The sequence below is a fragment of the Brachionichthys hirsutus genome, chromosome 14 (assembly GCF_040956055.1).
Source record: "Brachionichthys hirsutus isolate HB-005 chromosome 14, CSIRO-AGI_Bhir_v1, whole genome shotgun sequence".
Lineage (NCBI taxonomy): Eukaryota > Metazoa > Chordata > Actinopteri > Lophiiformes > Brachionichthyidae > Brachionichthys > Brachionichthys hirsutus.
This window is the reverse complement of record NC_090910.1, coordinates 6,223,470-6,238,649: the sequence shown is the minus strand read 5'-3', so window position 1 is coordinate 6,238,649 and position 15,180 is coordinate 6,223,470. Positions and strand designations below refer to the sequence as shown.

The 15,180-nt window shown below is 42.4% G+C and overlaps 1 protein-coding gene across 1 annotated transcript; it reads left to right on the top strand.

The window, feature by feature from the left end:
* The first annotated feature begins 515 nt into the window (after window positions 1-515).
* nup58 (nucleoporin 58) lies at window positions 516-10,593 on the top strand. The gene is made up of 14 exons (XM_068748059.1): window positions 516-608; window positions 1,154-1,314; window positions 1,433-1,465; window positions 1,562-1,834; window positions 1,930-2,107; window positions 2,216-2,281; window positions 2,395-2,569; window positions 2,979-3,058; window positions 3,270-3,388; window positions 3,523-3,605; window positions 3,784-3,985; window positions 9,216-9,299; window positions 9,913-10,011; window positions 10,424-10,593. The coding sequence occupies exons 1-14, from the start codon at window positions 529-531 to the stop codon at window positions 10,591-10,593; spliced, it is 1,803 nt and encodes a 600-aa protein (XP_068604160.1). The 5' UTR covers window positions 516-528.
* The last annotated feature ends 4,587 nt before the right edge of the window (window positions 10,594-15,180 follow it).

Below are 15,180 nucleotides of genomic sequence, written 5' to 3'. Positions count from 1 at the left end.
ATTATGCTTGCTTTTTGAAGACAGCGTGAATCTACTTATAAAAAAAAAGTTGTTAAAGGAGTATTTTAGTTTGAAATCCAAAGTAGAACCGTCTTGTCTTTTCTGTTCTGTCGGAACGTTTGACCAAACATTGCGCATGTGTAGGTGCAATGTGTCACGTCACGCGACACAAAAACGGAAATGGGAATTATGGGAAACGTAGTTTAAAGATAAAAGAAAATACCCAAAATGCAACCATTTCGAGGATAGGCGGGGAATAGGAATAAGTTAACATGCGACAATTCAGCTGGTGATTCGTAACGTGGAAACTATTAACAAACGAATTGGATCGGGAATATAACGGGCAGCAGTTCAAACGTTATCGGATAAAGTTGGACAGGGTGACGCTTTCTGTGTTAAATATGTTTTGAGTGAAGACGGGACCGCGGGCATCTTTCAAAGCTAGGTGTTAGCGTGCTAGCTGAGATGCTAGGCGGCGTACTGGGCGCTGATGTGTCGCTGTAGCCAGCTGATAAATCATAAAGTAAAATGTCCGGCTTTAACTTTGGATCGGGGACCATCGGTTCCACCAACGCCGGGACGGGATTTTCCTTCGGGACGCCAACAAGGTAATGACATCTGACATCACTTGGCTAACGTTAGCTTAGCACACAGCCTGACGTTAGCACGTTGGAAAAACTTGCATGACTGCTTTTTTTGTATGAATACTGTAATCGTGAAATGTCGACGATACAACTTTTGTGTGTAGCACTGACGTGCAACAACGGTGTGATGTCACCAATCCAATGTTAGCACAAAGGTTGTTGGTTTATGTTCGGTAATGTGCCGCGTCTCGTGTGCTCGCTGGTTCCCCCATCTTGTATCGCTGCTGTTTAGCGGAGCCACTCTGTGTAACAATTGTAGTTTGTCTTGGCAAAATAAAATAATAAATACATTTAAAATATGGAATGTAATTACAAAAATTCTGAAGTCAATATTTAAAGTGTTGAAATTATTTTGTTTTTGAGTTTAAGTTGTATTTGTGCAAAGAATAGTCGAGTGTGTTGCTTAATTAAGTCAGACTTTGTGTTTAGGTGTTCCACTTTAGTTAGGCCATGTTCGTAATCCATATTTATTTGTATTTTTTGGGGGGCTGGTCTTCTTGCTCTCATAGTGCACCCGTGGCCAGCTCTGCTGGCTTTTCCATTGGGCCTGTTCTGGGAACAGTGGCTGCAGCCCCGGCCCCCGCTGGCGCTGCCCAATCTCTTGGCCTCGGAGGCAGCCTCTTTGGACAAAAACCCACTGGAGGGTTCTCCTTCAGCACACCTGCCCCAAGTAATTACGTCATAAATGCATACGCAAACCCGGTGACGTGCAATTAAACCGTTTTTTTTTTTAAAGTAATGTCTGAGCCACACACCTTGTTTCATGTTTCGACGCTGTTCTCTTTTAGATGCGACTGTGCCCACCGCTGGCCTTACGTTAGGTACGTTGTTATTTTTGGGATATTTCTGAACTAATATCTTAGAGATTTGATCCAAACAGAATTTAAGGTTTAATTTATGCACGTCCTTCCTCTCAGGCACCCCGGCCGCTTCAGCGGCTTCCACTGGCTTCAGCTTGGCCTTCAACAAGCCCACGGCCTCAGCCACACCTTTCTCCCTCACCGCCGCTCCGACCGCCTCTTCCTCAGCCCCGGTGGGTTTAACATTTGGCTCAGTCCTGACATCCACGGCTCCGCAGCAGCTTGCAGCGCCAGGCTACACCCTTGGTCTCGGTGGTACGACGACCACTACGTCAGCCTTAGCGGGCCCATCACTGGGCGGGGGGCTCTTCTCCAACGCGATAGCTACAGGTGAGATGAAAAGCTGGTCCACGTGCAAGACAACTTGACAAACAGTTCTCGATCTCACCGTCGCTGTTCTGTCTTTTTCCCCACATGCTAACTAGGTGTTTCCGGTTTGAGTCAGACCGCTCTCGGAACAGGAGGTGGGTTGACGTTGGGGTCACTCTTGGCTAGCTCCACCGCAGTATCGGCGGCTCCTGCTCCTAGCGTTGGCCTGGGTGGAATTGACTTCAGCACTTCCTCTGAGAATAAGAGTGACGCTTCATCGGGGACCAACGCGCAGTAAGTCCCATTAGTCACCTGGCTGCGCTGCTGTGTAAGACTGTAGGAAGCTGCAGGAGTGTGGTTTGTTGCAATAAAGAAACATTTCTCCTTTTTTTTTTTCTTTAGGGACAGTAAAGCTTTAAAGGATGAGAACCTGCCCCCAGTCATTTGTCAGGATGTCGATAATTTTCAGTAAGGGTGGTTGCATGTATTCACTGACTGCTGATTGCAAAGCGCTTTGCTTTCAATCCTCATGATGTCACTGTTGGACTGTAGTCTTTGCTTTTTCCCTTTTATTTAAATAGGAAATTTGTAAAAGACCAGAAACAGGTACAGGAGGAGATCAGCAGAATGTCATCAAAGGCCATTTCTAAAGTCCAAGATGACATCAAGAACCTCAAACAGCTTCTCTCTGTCAGTGCCAGTGGCCTGCAGCGCCAAGGCCTGGCCATCGACAAGCTTAAACTGGAAACGGCACAGGTAAAAAAAAAAATATATACATCAAAAATAGTACGGTGCACACAAGCCCAAGTGGGAGATAACGCAAATAGTTTTTGTCTCGCTGCACCAAAGTTACATACCGGTAGTCATTACTGCTGTATAAATCAGGCATCACTAGATTTAGGACTCAAAAAATGCATATGACAGCTGGTCTTATTAAATGAACATGTTTGCGAACTGTTCCATAATTTCAGTCACATATCTCATAAAATTCATAATAAATGTTCCACTTCTATAGATAGATGTAACTAGATTTCGTTTGTAAGGCACAGCCACAGAGCTGTAAATAGGCGACCTTGTTACGCTTAAAAATGTGGGAAATTATCTCCAGGAAACAGATGGAATCCAGAAAATGTTGAAACAATGAATTGTTTCTTTTTTCCTTTAGGAGCTCAAAAATGCTGACATTGCACTGCGTACACAGAAGACGCCGCCTGGGCTTCAACATGAGAATACTGCTCCATCAGAGTAAGTAGGCTAACAGATCGTAGTCCAGAAAGCATAAGTGGCACTTTGAAGTTGTGAGATCAGTCTGCTTTACTCTCGTTCTCTCAATATATTGAGTTGAATGTCTTCGAGTCCTGATTGACCACAACTCGTCCAACCTTTCCAGCATATTTGCAATTAGCATTTTAGGGATTCAACACTGTTAAACTGAGTTTTACGTTTCTGTTTTAAGCTATTTCCGGAGCCTGATAGAGCAGTTTGAGGTGCAGCTGCAGCAGTACCGACAGCAGATAGAGGAACTGGAGAATCACCTGACGACGCAGAGCAGCGGCTCCCACATCACTCCTCAGGGTAAGAAGACGTTTAGGAAGAAACATCAGTGTATTTAAGATGTATTATAAGACTCTGGTTCTTGCTCATCATTATCTAGCCCTCTTTCCCCCCCCTTTTCCATTATTTTGTCTATTCGTCACAAATGTTTTCAGACCTGACCTTGGCTATGCAGAAGTTGTACCAGACGTTTGTTGCTCAGGCTGCCCAACTCCAGTCTGTCCATGAGCATGTCAAGGTCAGTCTGTTGCTTCCAGCTCTGTCTGAAAATGATATTGTATTTAAATGTCGTTTTTGTGTCGGGCTGTGTGATTAATCAGCCTTAATTTGCTTTTTAAAATGTGCTCCAATTGTGTTTATAAATGAGTGTAAACCATGCTAATTGCATTTTTTTTTTTTGTGTGTGTCTGATGCAGATCTTAAAGCACCAGTACCTTTCTTACCGACGGGCCTTCCTGGAAGACTCCACGGACGTCTTCGAGTGCAAACGGGCATCTAACAGGAAGTGGCAGAGTGCACCACGAGTCACAACCGGGCCTGCTCCGTTCTCCAGCGTGCCCAATGCAGCAGCGGTTGCCATGGCAGCCACGTTGACCCAGCAACAGCAGCCAACTCCAGGTCTGACTGCCTACAAGTTCTAGAAAGTTCTGCTTCCCTCACCTTAAAGTCAGGAGGGAGAGAAGGGACAAATAGAATATGTTTTTGAAAATCAAAGTGTGATTTTTAAAATGGACCAGTTTTTGGAAGATGCAGATGAAAACACTTTACAGTTGATGATTATTACAGAGTTAAAAGCAAATGAGCCTTAGAAAGGGAGAGATGCACCCTGACAGGAAGCCTTTGTTCTGCCTTACTCTCGTGTCTCACTGTCAGATAAGCGATTAAACTCATTTAGCGAATGCACCTTACGATTCATTCAACTACAGACAGAATCTGACACTGTTATTGCACTGAGAACCTCTTTCTAAAACAAATACCTATTCTCTCTGATAGGATGACGGAATGAGTAGCCGAGGCTAACATTGGATACATTATTTAATTGCAGAGAAAGTCTAGCATTCTCATTTTTACAAAATTGTTCTTTAACCTATAATTGGAACATCGAAATCTAATTTTAAACCAGAAATCTTCTTGCTTGAAATGAGCCAACTCGATGAAGGTCTCGATTCCTTGTCGCTAAACACGTACTTCTAAATTTCCAGAAGCCCGTCGTTAAGTGAGGACCGCCTGTAATGTAGCTCCTACTCTCTTCAGTCCAAATGTCAAGAGGTCTCTTCCAGTTCAGATGCCAAATGGCATCCTCTCATGTCAAAAAAGAAAACAGGAGCCTTTATTTAACATTTCTGAACAGAATGTAGAAAAAGATTGTGTTGCCATTGTTCACGGAGGCCTGCAGCTTCCTGTTGTCAGGGTCTCTCCAGTAAATCCCAGTTTAGTCCGAGAGCAGGCAGTCGTAGTCTGCATCATAAACGCAGGGTTTCTATCGGCTTGTATTTAATCAACGACAAGATGCTAAATGTTTTTAAGATGCCAGTAAACGTATTAAAAGCTTCCAATCTCTGCCAGTAAAAAGAAAACAGTAAGATGATTTTACACAGTATTTGACACTCGGCATAAGCTAAAAGGTGAAGCGTGATCTTTATGCCACCGTGGTGTATTACAGGCCAACTGCTTGATGGTGGCCAATGGCTGCATGTTAACGTTTCACCGTCCCAAGTCGGGATGTGTTCAGGGAGGACAAGCGAAAAAGTTATTTTTCTGTAGATACCCATTCCATTTCCATTATAGTATTAAACTTGTCAACCGGACTTATTGCCTTTTTGAAGGACGAGCTCAAACCAGGCTGGTATTGAGGCTGGCAAAAGTAGCTCCACCATTGTCCGAATCTAAAGGATGTATGGCGAAAATATTTAGCTCAGCCTCAGACTATGAAGTAGTACCTAGCACTTCATAGTGCTTCAGTTTCATCATTACTCAATGGCACACAAATTCACTTTTTCTAAAAATATTACAACTAAAACATTGACATTAATAATGCTGTCCATCGTGGTTGTTAACCACAACTCTGATGCGTTAATGCTAATTGTCAGACTTTCTTGTAGGCTTTGGTCTGTAAGACCATTTTTCTGGCAAATCAGGGCACCCGATACTGATGGACAAACTAAGATACTATGTATTAGCATGTTTTACTGTCTTTTCTTGTAAATTTGAAGTAGTGAAGTTTAAAAGCAATATTTGAGTGGCATGGTTAAACGAGCACATGGCAAAAAAAAAAAAATCTGCATCTCTTTTGGTAAAACCGTCAAGTCTGCTTAGATTGTGAACATCCAACAACCACACATTGTTTCCCGGATGATGAATGTGACTCATTTTTTTTTATGTAATGATATTTGAACATTCACATACATTTTGATTACTTGGGATGCATGTAGGAAGTATTTAGTCTAGTCTATTTATATATGTACCAAGTACGGTAATGAACCATTTTACCTCTTTAAACAGGCTTTCACAAATAGTCGATGGGATCCCCTTGGGTGGTGCAAGAGCACACCATCTTGTTGCCCCTTGAATATTTGTTTCTTGTCTTTTTTTTTTTCCTTTTTATATGAAGCCAAATCAATTCCTGATCATTTGTTTGTTTTAACCCTGTGCCATCTTGGTATACCAATATGCTCTAAATGTATGACATATATAGCTTTGCTATTCTTTTACCCATGTAAATTGGTATCAAGATTTAAAAAGTGCTATTTAAATGTAAAATAATTAGGGAAATGACAGTTCTATTGCCAAATAATGATTATTAATCTCTTGTATTTGACTTTCATAGACTAAGCCTGTTCAAAGGTGGATATATTGGTCTTGTCGGTATTTATTTACCTATTTATTTCTATTTACTTTCTTTGTTTTGTAAATTAATCCATAATTAATATTGTATGGTGGCTAGTATTACGGCAACACAATAGCAGAACTTTGTGGTGCTTTGTTGAACTCTTGCTTGACCCATACTTGACTGCGGTGGTTGTGTAGGACAGATGCTTGCGTAGATGTGTGCCTCATTGGATTGGAGGTCAAAGGTGCCAAAACACTCAGGACTAAAACAGACTATTTAATTACCTAAACTATAACATTTGACTTGGGGAATTATCTTTCCGTGGTGTTACTGAGTTTGGTCTTGAAGTGGAAACTTTTAAACTTTTAAAATAAAGCCCATGGCTTCAACATGGAGCAATCTCACTGTTCAAAATGTGTTGGGTTTGTTGGGTTGCATGAGGCCTTCCCCGTTTCAGCTCTGACGAAGCAGTATTGTCCAGTTGGCATGAAATGCACCACTGAACACCCAAGATTTCCAAAATACTGTGAAATGCGTAGATATATTTGACAGGGATTGACATGATCAACACTGTGTGAACTCTTTTGGCAAAGGGCTTGAATGGCAGACGTTCATTGATATGACAAATGTCCCACACTCCAGGTTTAATAGAAGTTTCACTCGAGGGCTACTGTTAGCGTAGCAGGGCTGGGTCATTTCACACTAAGTTCAGTTCACTTAAACATGAAGTGTAAGAAATACTTTTTCACAAGTTGCAATTTCAGGTATTTTATCCTACAAAGTGGCGTTGCTTTGAAACTTTCTCAAGACAAGTATCTTGATTTAGTTACGATTCAGTTTGTTTTTATAGTTCTGAAGAGGAGGAAGATCTTTGTTGCTGCTCACACTGGTCCTTCGGTACCAGTAAGGTGCATCAGTGCCAAATTAAGCAGACTGGTCAGTGTGCTGGGATTCTCTGTTCTCATGGCACAGTGATGTTTGACATTCTATGCTTCTTATAGTTTAGGACTGTCGGCACAAAAAGCTGTAAATGAATGCGTTTTGTGATTTTGACGTTTTTTCAGTTCACTCTCCAGCACTGGTTTGCTGCTAGTTCCAGCGGTGCTTGATGACTCGAACTAAAATAACTCTCTGGATGGAGTCGCTGCTTTTCAAAAGAGAGGACAGGCAATGCGCTGCTTTGGACATTCCAGTCCTCTGTTAAGCGACTCTAAACATTTTATATGATTGAGGGAGCTTTAGACCGAGTTGGTCACCTGTTGGCTCAATTCCCAAGCTGTCCAAGATTTTGAATCGTGTTTCCTTGTTTCTACAGTTGTTCTTTGCATGAGAATGATGGCCTGTCTATGCCGTTTGGGCCTGGAAGAAATATATATACACACACAAGGTTTTTGACTTATGGCCACAAATGGTTCTGAGGGTTTTGTCGTAAGTTGGCCCATGTTAAATTACCTTGAGTATATTATGCTACATCCTGATACTGTAAATGAGGAGTAGAAAGAGACGTTTTCCTCTTGGCAGAAATCGTGGGTGAGACCACAGAAACCGACGTACACTTGATTCGCTCGTGTGCGCTCCGATATGTCGTAAAAATAGGTTGTAAGCAGACAAAAGAAAAACAGACCAGTGCAAACTGTCGCAAGTCGCATAGGTTGTAAGTCGACGGTCCTGTTTGTGTGCGTGTGTGTGTGTGTGTACATATTATATATACATATAAAATAAAAGTGACTTTAGCTCGTGTGTGTGTGTGTGTGTGTGTGAAATCTTTTTTTTTTGAGTGTGGTTGGCTGAATTCTGTTGATTCTGACCTTTTGGTTAGTTGGCCGTTACAGATTTGAATGTTATTAATCGCTTCCTTTGACAACTTATCACATGCTTGCATAAAGCCTTTCTTATGGTTTCTAGAAGGTACTACTGTTGCATGCCTTGTTTTCGGAGGGTCTTTGTAATCTCCGTCGAGCTTCACATTTGCGCGTATCTACGTTTAACCTCGACTCTCACAATGAATCATCTAATTTTGATGTGATCCGACAAAAAGGGTATTTGTAGCCTGTTATCGTATGTAGATGTATCCGAGGTGCAACTTGTTTTTAAATATATTAAAATGGATTGAAATAAGTATTGATAGATTGGAGAAATTCTGGAGAGACCGCTTGAATCCCGTTCCGGGTCATGAATCCACATTTCATCATTAAGAATGAATTGATAAACTGGTCTTTCAGTTCCTTCCTTGGTCTGGGCTACACTGAGAGGAAGCCATTCAAATCCCTGCTTACCTTACTCTTGAGTGCTTTTACTTATAAATGAATGTGTTTCAGCTTAGATAACCAATGCCTGTTGATGCAGTATATATATAAAATATGGTGTGCCTTTTAAGCTACTGTATATTCAATAACTGTGTGATTGCTTTTTTTTGTGTGTGCTAGTTCATTCACTCAGAAATTTTTACAACTTGGAATCTTGTCAAATACAGTAGCAGTTAGCGATTAACAATCAGTTCTGCTCGAAACTGTTTGTGTTTTATGTAATTGCATATTAATTTGACAATAAATCCATTCAAAACAAAGAAATGGTTGTCCTTGTTTCTTTTCAATTGAAGCTTATTGTAGCGTTGCAGAATATTTGGAAAAGAAAAGGACACATTTCTGAGTGAAAGAACTAGCAACATATTTTTCGCCAATAGTTGTACTGCTTATAGCTGGAGCATTATCTTAAATTTTATAGCGGTACAAGTGTGTGTGACACATTTTGTTAAATTCTGCAGTGTGATGCTGTATCGGAAGCACCGTGTGTGTAAAGTACCGTAGTCCTTTAGCTGCTGCACCGCTGAGATTACTCCCACACCATCAATGGCAGGAATCCTTATCCGTGCTTTAAAGCAGCATTTTGAACGTTTGTCCTTAAAGCAAAGTCTGTTTCATGTGAAACTGGTGGAAGGCATTAGCATCATAGGTTGCAACACGCACACACACACACCCACACCGGCGGAGTAAAGCCTTTGCTCTCTCTGTGTCTTAGGGTCCCAGGCACCCATGGGGGCAGGGTTTGGAAACCCCTTTGCCTCAGCGGTGGGCACTAGTTTGGGCTCTTCATCCATTGGAGGTACTACCTCTGTCTCTTAAACGAAATATTACATTTCATTTTGCCCTTGCCTCATACATTCTTACCATCTCCATGTGCCTCCTGGCATTTAATGCTGTGTGTGTGTGCGTGTGTGTGTGCGGGGGGGTGCAGTCGTGGCTTTGCAGCAGTTCTCCCTCACCCTCTTTGTGCGAGGGGATAAGTGCGTTCATACCACAAGAAATCTGAGAGACATCTTTCTCTGTATTCTTACACGCGACAATGATTATTTCCTCTCCTGCCGTCCCGTTCCCCCCAAAAAAATCGCAAAGCTTTTCTGTTGGACTAATGTTCTGGGTGCTAAATGCGTTTCCAATCCACACCAGCCAGCCGAGGAGGACTTGGAAGTGTTGGGGACGAGTGGTCTGAACGCGCATGAAGTCGGTTCGTTCTCTTGTAGCTGTAGTTGGGGGTGGTACAATCCTTTGGCTTTTGCGTTGCCTTGCAGTTTACTGTGAGCTCTTTCATGTTGCGCAGTCAGAAGGTCAGATGTGCAATAGTCCCCCTCTTCTCCTGAGGTGCTGCTCGCGCTCGTTCTTAGTATTAGCCTCCGGACACAGCTCCGATCTGACTTTCGTGTCACTCTCTCCCACAGGTTTTGGTGGTGGGCCAGGATTTGGTGGGGTGGGCACTGGGGGGTCTTCATTTGCCTTCTCCTCCACCAGTAAGCCCACAGGAGGCAGTCTGAGTGCAGGTACACGTGTACTTTATATACCCTCTTCATGTCTGGCGAGTACATGACAGCACTGCCCAGCTAGAGCAGGTTTGTGTTTGAGTGCAGTCCGTGAATTGGGAACGTTTCCTGAGACGCTGCTGGACAAGCGTCCTTTATAAATCTTGTTAAGCTGTTTGGTGCTTCAAAGCAGTGTGCAGCCACTGGGGAGTGTGTTTATCTGGATCCCTCGCTGCTATAAGTAGGCTTTGTCGGCACACCCTCGTAAAGTCATCGAATCCTTTATCGCATGTGTGCTGGCAGTTTGGCCATATCACATTTATGATATATTTAAACCAGGTTTAAAAATAGATTTCATCCTCTTGTTTTCTCCATTCATTTATTTTGATCAAACATTTCTTATATTTCTTGGTTCTCTCTCCTGCTCCTCTAGGATTTGGCAGCAGCAGCAGCTCAGGCTTCAACTTCAGTAATCCCGGCCTCAACCCCTCGGCCGGCCTGACGTTCGGAGTTTCTAACCAACCTGTGGCGGGCTTCGGTATTGGAGCGCCCCTTCTGCAGCTCAAAAAGCCCCCAGCTGGTAATAAAAGGGGCAAGAGGTAGACGCAAGGAAGAGCAGAGCCCTCCGACTGACCATCTTGGGGTTTGTGCTGGGTAAGGCTTGGTCTCCCAAAAGCAAACCAGTGCTATAATAATCATTATAGATAGAGAGTGAAGAGATTGTCAGGGATATGAGTCGGTTTACTAATAAATAGCAGCATGGGGCCCTCTCCTTACAAGCATTTAGAGGTATAGCACCATCGACAGAAAGGTAATCCCAATTTAACACAGATTTGATTCCAGATTAGCAAATCCACAGCCAGGATAATTTGGCAAAAAACAACTAAATGCCACTTTCATGTTTTTTCTATCTATTGAAATGGTATTACTTTGAAGTGAGTTAATACTCCTTAAGTCCGAATCTTTGAAGTTAATGGTGACGTGAATTAAAAAGGTTAAACTGTGATTTTAAACGATAGTTTGCCGTTTTATTTTGACTGAAAATGCTGCCTGCACCGCGATGCTTTTGGGAGTGCCAGCCATGAGACGGAAATCAATCGGTTCCAAACATTCAGTAATCCGGGAGGAATTTCTTTTGCATCAATATTATAAAATATTGATGTGTTTTTCCGCTTTGAGGTGAACGGCACAGTTTTGCTCCATTGTCTCACACAAATGGTCACTATACTTGAACTCCTCTCTAATGATGCCCTGGCCCAGGTCTTTTCCAGGGGTGGGGGGGGGGGGGGGTGAATTTCCTTTCCAAATGGAGTTGATATTTGATCCTAGATGGTTTTATAGGCACATGAGTGTCCAAGGGTGGGTTTTTGAGGAAACACAGCTTTATTTTTATATCAAGCGGAGGAGGATTTTACATTTGCGAGGGGTAAGTGGGGGACACTAGCACCTATGGATAGCTCATTATGTTGTCCACGTAACCGACGTTGGTTCTGTCCTTCCTGCTCGTTTAAAAATTACTTTCTATCGACATTTCATTTGTCCCAGTGGAAGATCTCGGGAGGGAAATGCAGTGCTGTTTGTGTCACATGACGGCCATTAAATCAGATCCGTCCCTTCTCAATTTATACATGTGCAGCGTTAAATTTGCATTTGCTCGTGTACCTGACCTGACGGTGATTGTGTGAATGTACATGTGTGCATATTGCACTGGTATGAATTTGTCTGTAATGTTTGTTGGGGGGGGGGTTCTTTGTTATATTGGTCATGTCCGCTTGGATACCAAATTTATGGTAGTTGTACTCTTTGCTTTATAATCACTGTCTGTGGAAACCTGTATTTTCAAGAAGCTGTTTAATAATAAAAATCTTAAAAATGTTTTGCCTGTTTATGGTCTTGCATCAATAAATGTGTTGATAAAATTGTCTGTCATGTGTTTGGCTGATTTATGACAATTATATATTAAACAATAATATCAGTGTAATGAATGTTTATATGGAAACTGCGAGTGGTTCTGACCAAAATGTCTGATTCATCTTGCGTGATGTAAATAATTACAGTCTTAGATTCATAGTAATACGACTGTTTATTATAAGGTAGAGATGCTCTGTAAAATAATCATGTGCGTAAATTTGTCTTGACTTGACTTGCCTGAAGGGGGCGCCACCGCGCTACAAGCGCCGTTGTATGACACCTTAGAATCAATCGAGGAATACTGTTGCTATGCGACTGATGCTATAGACTCGTCCGGCGCTGTGGATATTTCCTTGATAGTTATTTCTTTTGATGATAAAACTATCAACGCTACAAGTACCCGACTCTGGGTCCTCACCGTTTACTTTATTTGACAATTTAATATTATAATTTTCTTCCCCAGTGGAACAACAACGACATCAGGTAACGGAGTCAGTAGAACCAGAATAACTGTGTTTTTGTAACGGATGTTTTCAATGTCTTGATTGGTCCACGAGCTGAAACTTCTAATTGTTTCGCGATCTTCTTTTTGGTAGATGTAATCTGCTATTCGGTGTTTTACATTGCAGCCATGCCTCTCCCAGACACAATCTACTGTGCCCAGCAAATCAACATCCCTCCTGAACTTCCAGACATTCTGAAAGACTTCACGAAGGCAGCCATCCGCACGCAGCCCGAGGATTTGCTGCTTTGGTCTGCGGCGTGAGTTTGGGCAGAGCGTAGTGATGCGCGTGATTCGGTTTTATTCTCTGTATGAAAGGCCATACCCTTTCTCTCCTGTGCGTCGCTCATCTTTGGCTGTAATTGGATCCCGGGGGCTTCCATGTTACTGTAAGGGTTAAATTAAATGACTTTCTCCAACAAAGAAGATGAAAAAATATTTGAAAACACTGGGGCAAAAGTGAAATGTGTCAAGAGTGTATTTGTACCTCTGAGGACTGATAGATAACTTGTGTTTACAGTGAACAACAATGGTGTGAGCCATATAGGGACATAAAAATAATTCACATGTCTTCTGGGTTACAAGATGTTTACTTATATGTTGTTAAAGTAACATCGGGCATTGTGTGTGTGTCAGATATTTCAGCGCGTTGTCCAAAGGAGAGCCTCTGCCTGTCAAAGACCGGCTGGAGATGAATGTTTCCACCCGGGAGACTGCTCTGACTCCAGGACTGCAGGAATGAGTGTAGGTGTTGTCAAAGTGTGGCACTTCCAAGAATGAAAGAAGACTGACGTCACTAAAGTAGAGTGTGTTTAGGCGGATCAAATATTACCTTGCCTACATACAGCATACTTTTCTTTCTCGTTTCAATAGCTTCCCTTTGAATCTGGCTTCATTTAACTCTTTTTTTTTTTTTTTTTTTTTTTTTTGCTCCTTCTCTTGCTCTTGAGCTGAAAACTATCCCAATATGAATATATTTATTAGATAGAATGTTAGAGCAGTACAAGTACAGTCAAACAGTAGCATGTATTGCAGTACAAGTACAGTCAAACGCCCGGTCTAAGAGGAGCATTTCAAAAACGCCCTTGCGGTCCTTTATACGTAAATCATTGACATTTCACAATACCAATTAAATAAAAATAAATTACTCCATTGATGCAAAATAATAATAAATTAAAGACACTTAATATGTACAACGTAGGTGGACAAAAAAAATGTAAATTCTCCAGTTTCACAGTGGAATTGTTGGCTAAAATTACATTTTTAAAAATGCACACCATGTTTAATAAGGTATTTATTTATTCAAGCCGTGCAGGAAATACTTTCAAAATGTAACAGATGATGATGCCGGTGTGTTTTCCGCCTTTAGCTCTGCTAGGCCCAACATTTCATTGTCAGATTGTGATATTCACTGCTGTGGAATAAGCCCACTGTGGAGCTGCAGCGTCGACGAGTCAGGTGTCCTGCTGCTACCGTTAATCAGCATGAGCTGAGGAAGCTGCTAACGTTCCTTCTAGCACGGCCGTTGTTTCATTACCGAGAAACTGGCCCCATTAATTGTTAGCATCGGACACTGGGTTGTTATTCATCATCGTCCAGCTGAACGAGGCTGCTATTTTAGGTCAGGTTGGAACCTTTTAATGAGGCACAAAGCTGCCTTCCACAAACTGTCAGGTGGTGTGTGTGCACGCTCCTTATCGATTGTTCCCGTACGTCTGGTCCAGCCAAAGTTCATTTATCATACACACAACCTGTCATCTCGCAGCCTCGCCTCATTCGGCCTCCTTGCTGGTGGATTCATTTCATCCAGCAGGAATAAAAAGAGGGGTCTTAAAGAGGTGAGCTCTGAGGGCACGAGAGCATGATCTTCAGCTTGTGTTAAAGGCTTAAACCTCCGTGGGCTTCGTTCACTCCTCCATGCAGTATCGCACAAAGATGCACCTTCAGGCAGGTTTATTATACTCGACAAAAAAAACACAAAATCAAATGCAGGGCCGAATAAATGTTGGTCTTTCTAAACTAACTTTATATTCACAAAGTTTTTAAAGATGGATTTTCAAGCATCTCACGCAGAACGTGATCTGTAAAAAGTGACGGATTTCTATAACGCATGCAAAAAATATATTACATGTGTTATTTTGTAATGGTTGCATCAGGATTAGCAGCTGTGGTGAGGCAAAGAGGGACGGAGGACGGATGGAGTCTCTGATATCCCGATAAAGACCACCACCTACATAATGTCGGCGCTTGGATCACAATCACACGGAATATCCGGTGCAGTTTGTCTCTGTTCAGGTGCAGTCTGAAAATTAAACACGGTGTGGCAGATATTTAACAATCCAGCCATCAATACTACTATATCGGTATCAGCTTCCCCCCCCACTGTTCCGATTCTTGTCAGTTGGAACAGTCGCATTCCTGCTCTCAGATTTCCATGCAGCTAAACGTGTACATTTAGTCTCATCCTCTTGTAAAGTACTTTGCGTGTGAAGTACAGCTTCAGAGCTGTGTAGTTTCTTGTGTTCTGATGTTGGAACTTGGGAGCAACATGATGTCGTTACAAATACGCAAGTAGTTCTGGAGTCTCTGCGCCAGGGTGGACGCTGTTGCACAATCTCCTGCAGCTTTGCTCAAAACATCTCATCTCCATGGACACGACAAATGTAGCAGAGGAGTGCGAAAGAGAAAGGGCAGAGACGGCAGACACAAAGACTCCGCTTTAGCCTCCTTTCTGCAGCTGTTGCGTGACTGAGGATGGGGGGAAATAGGATTTGTGT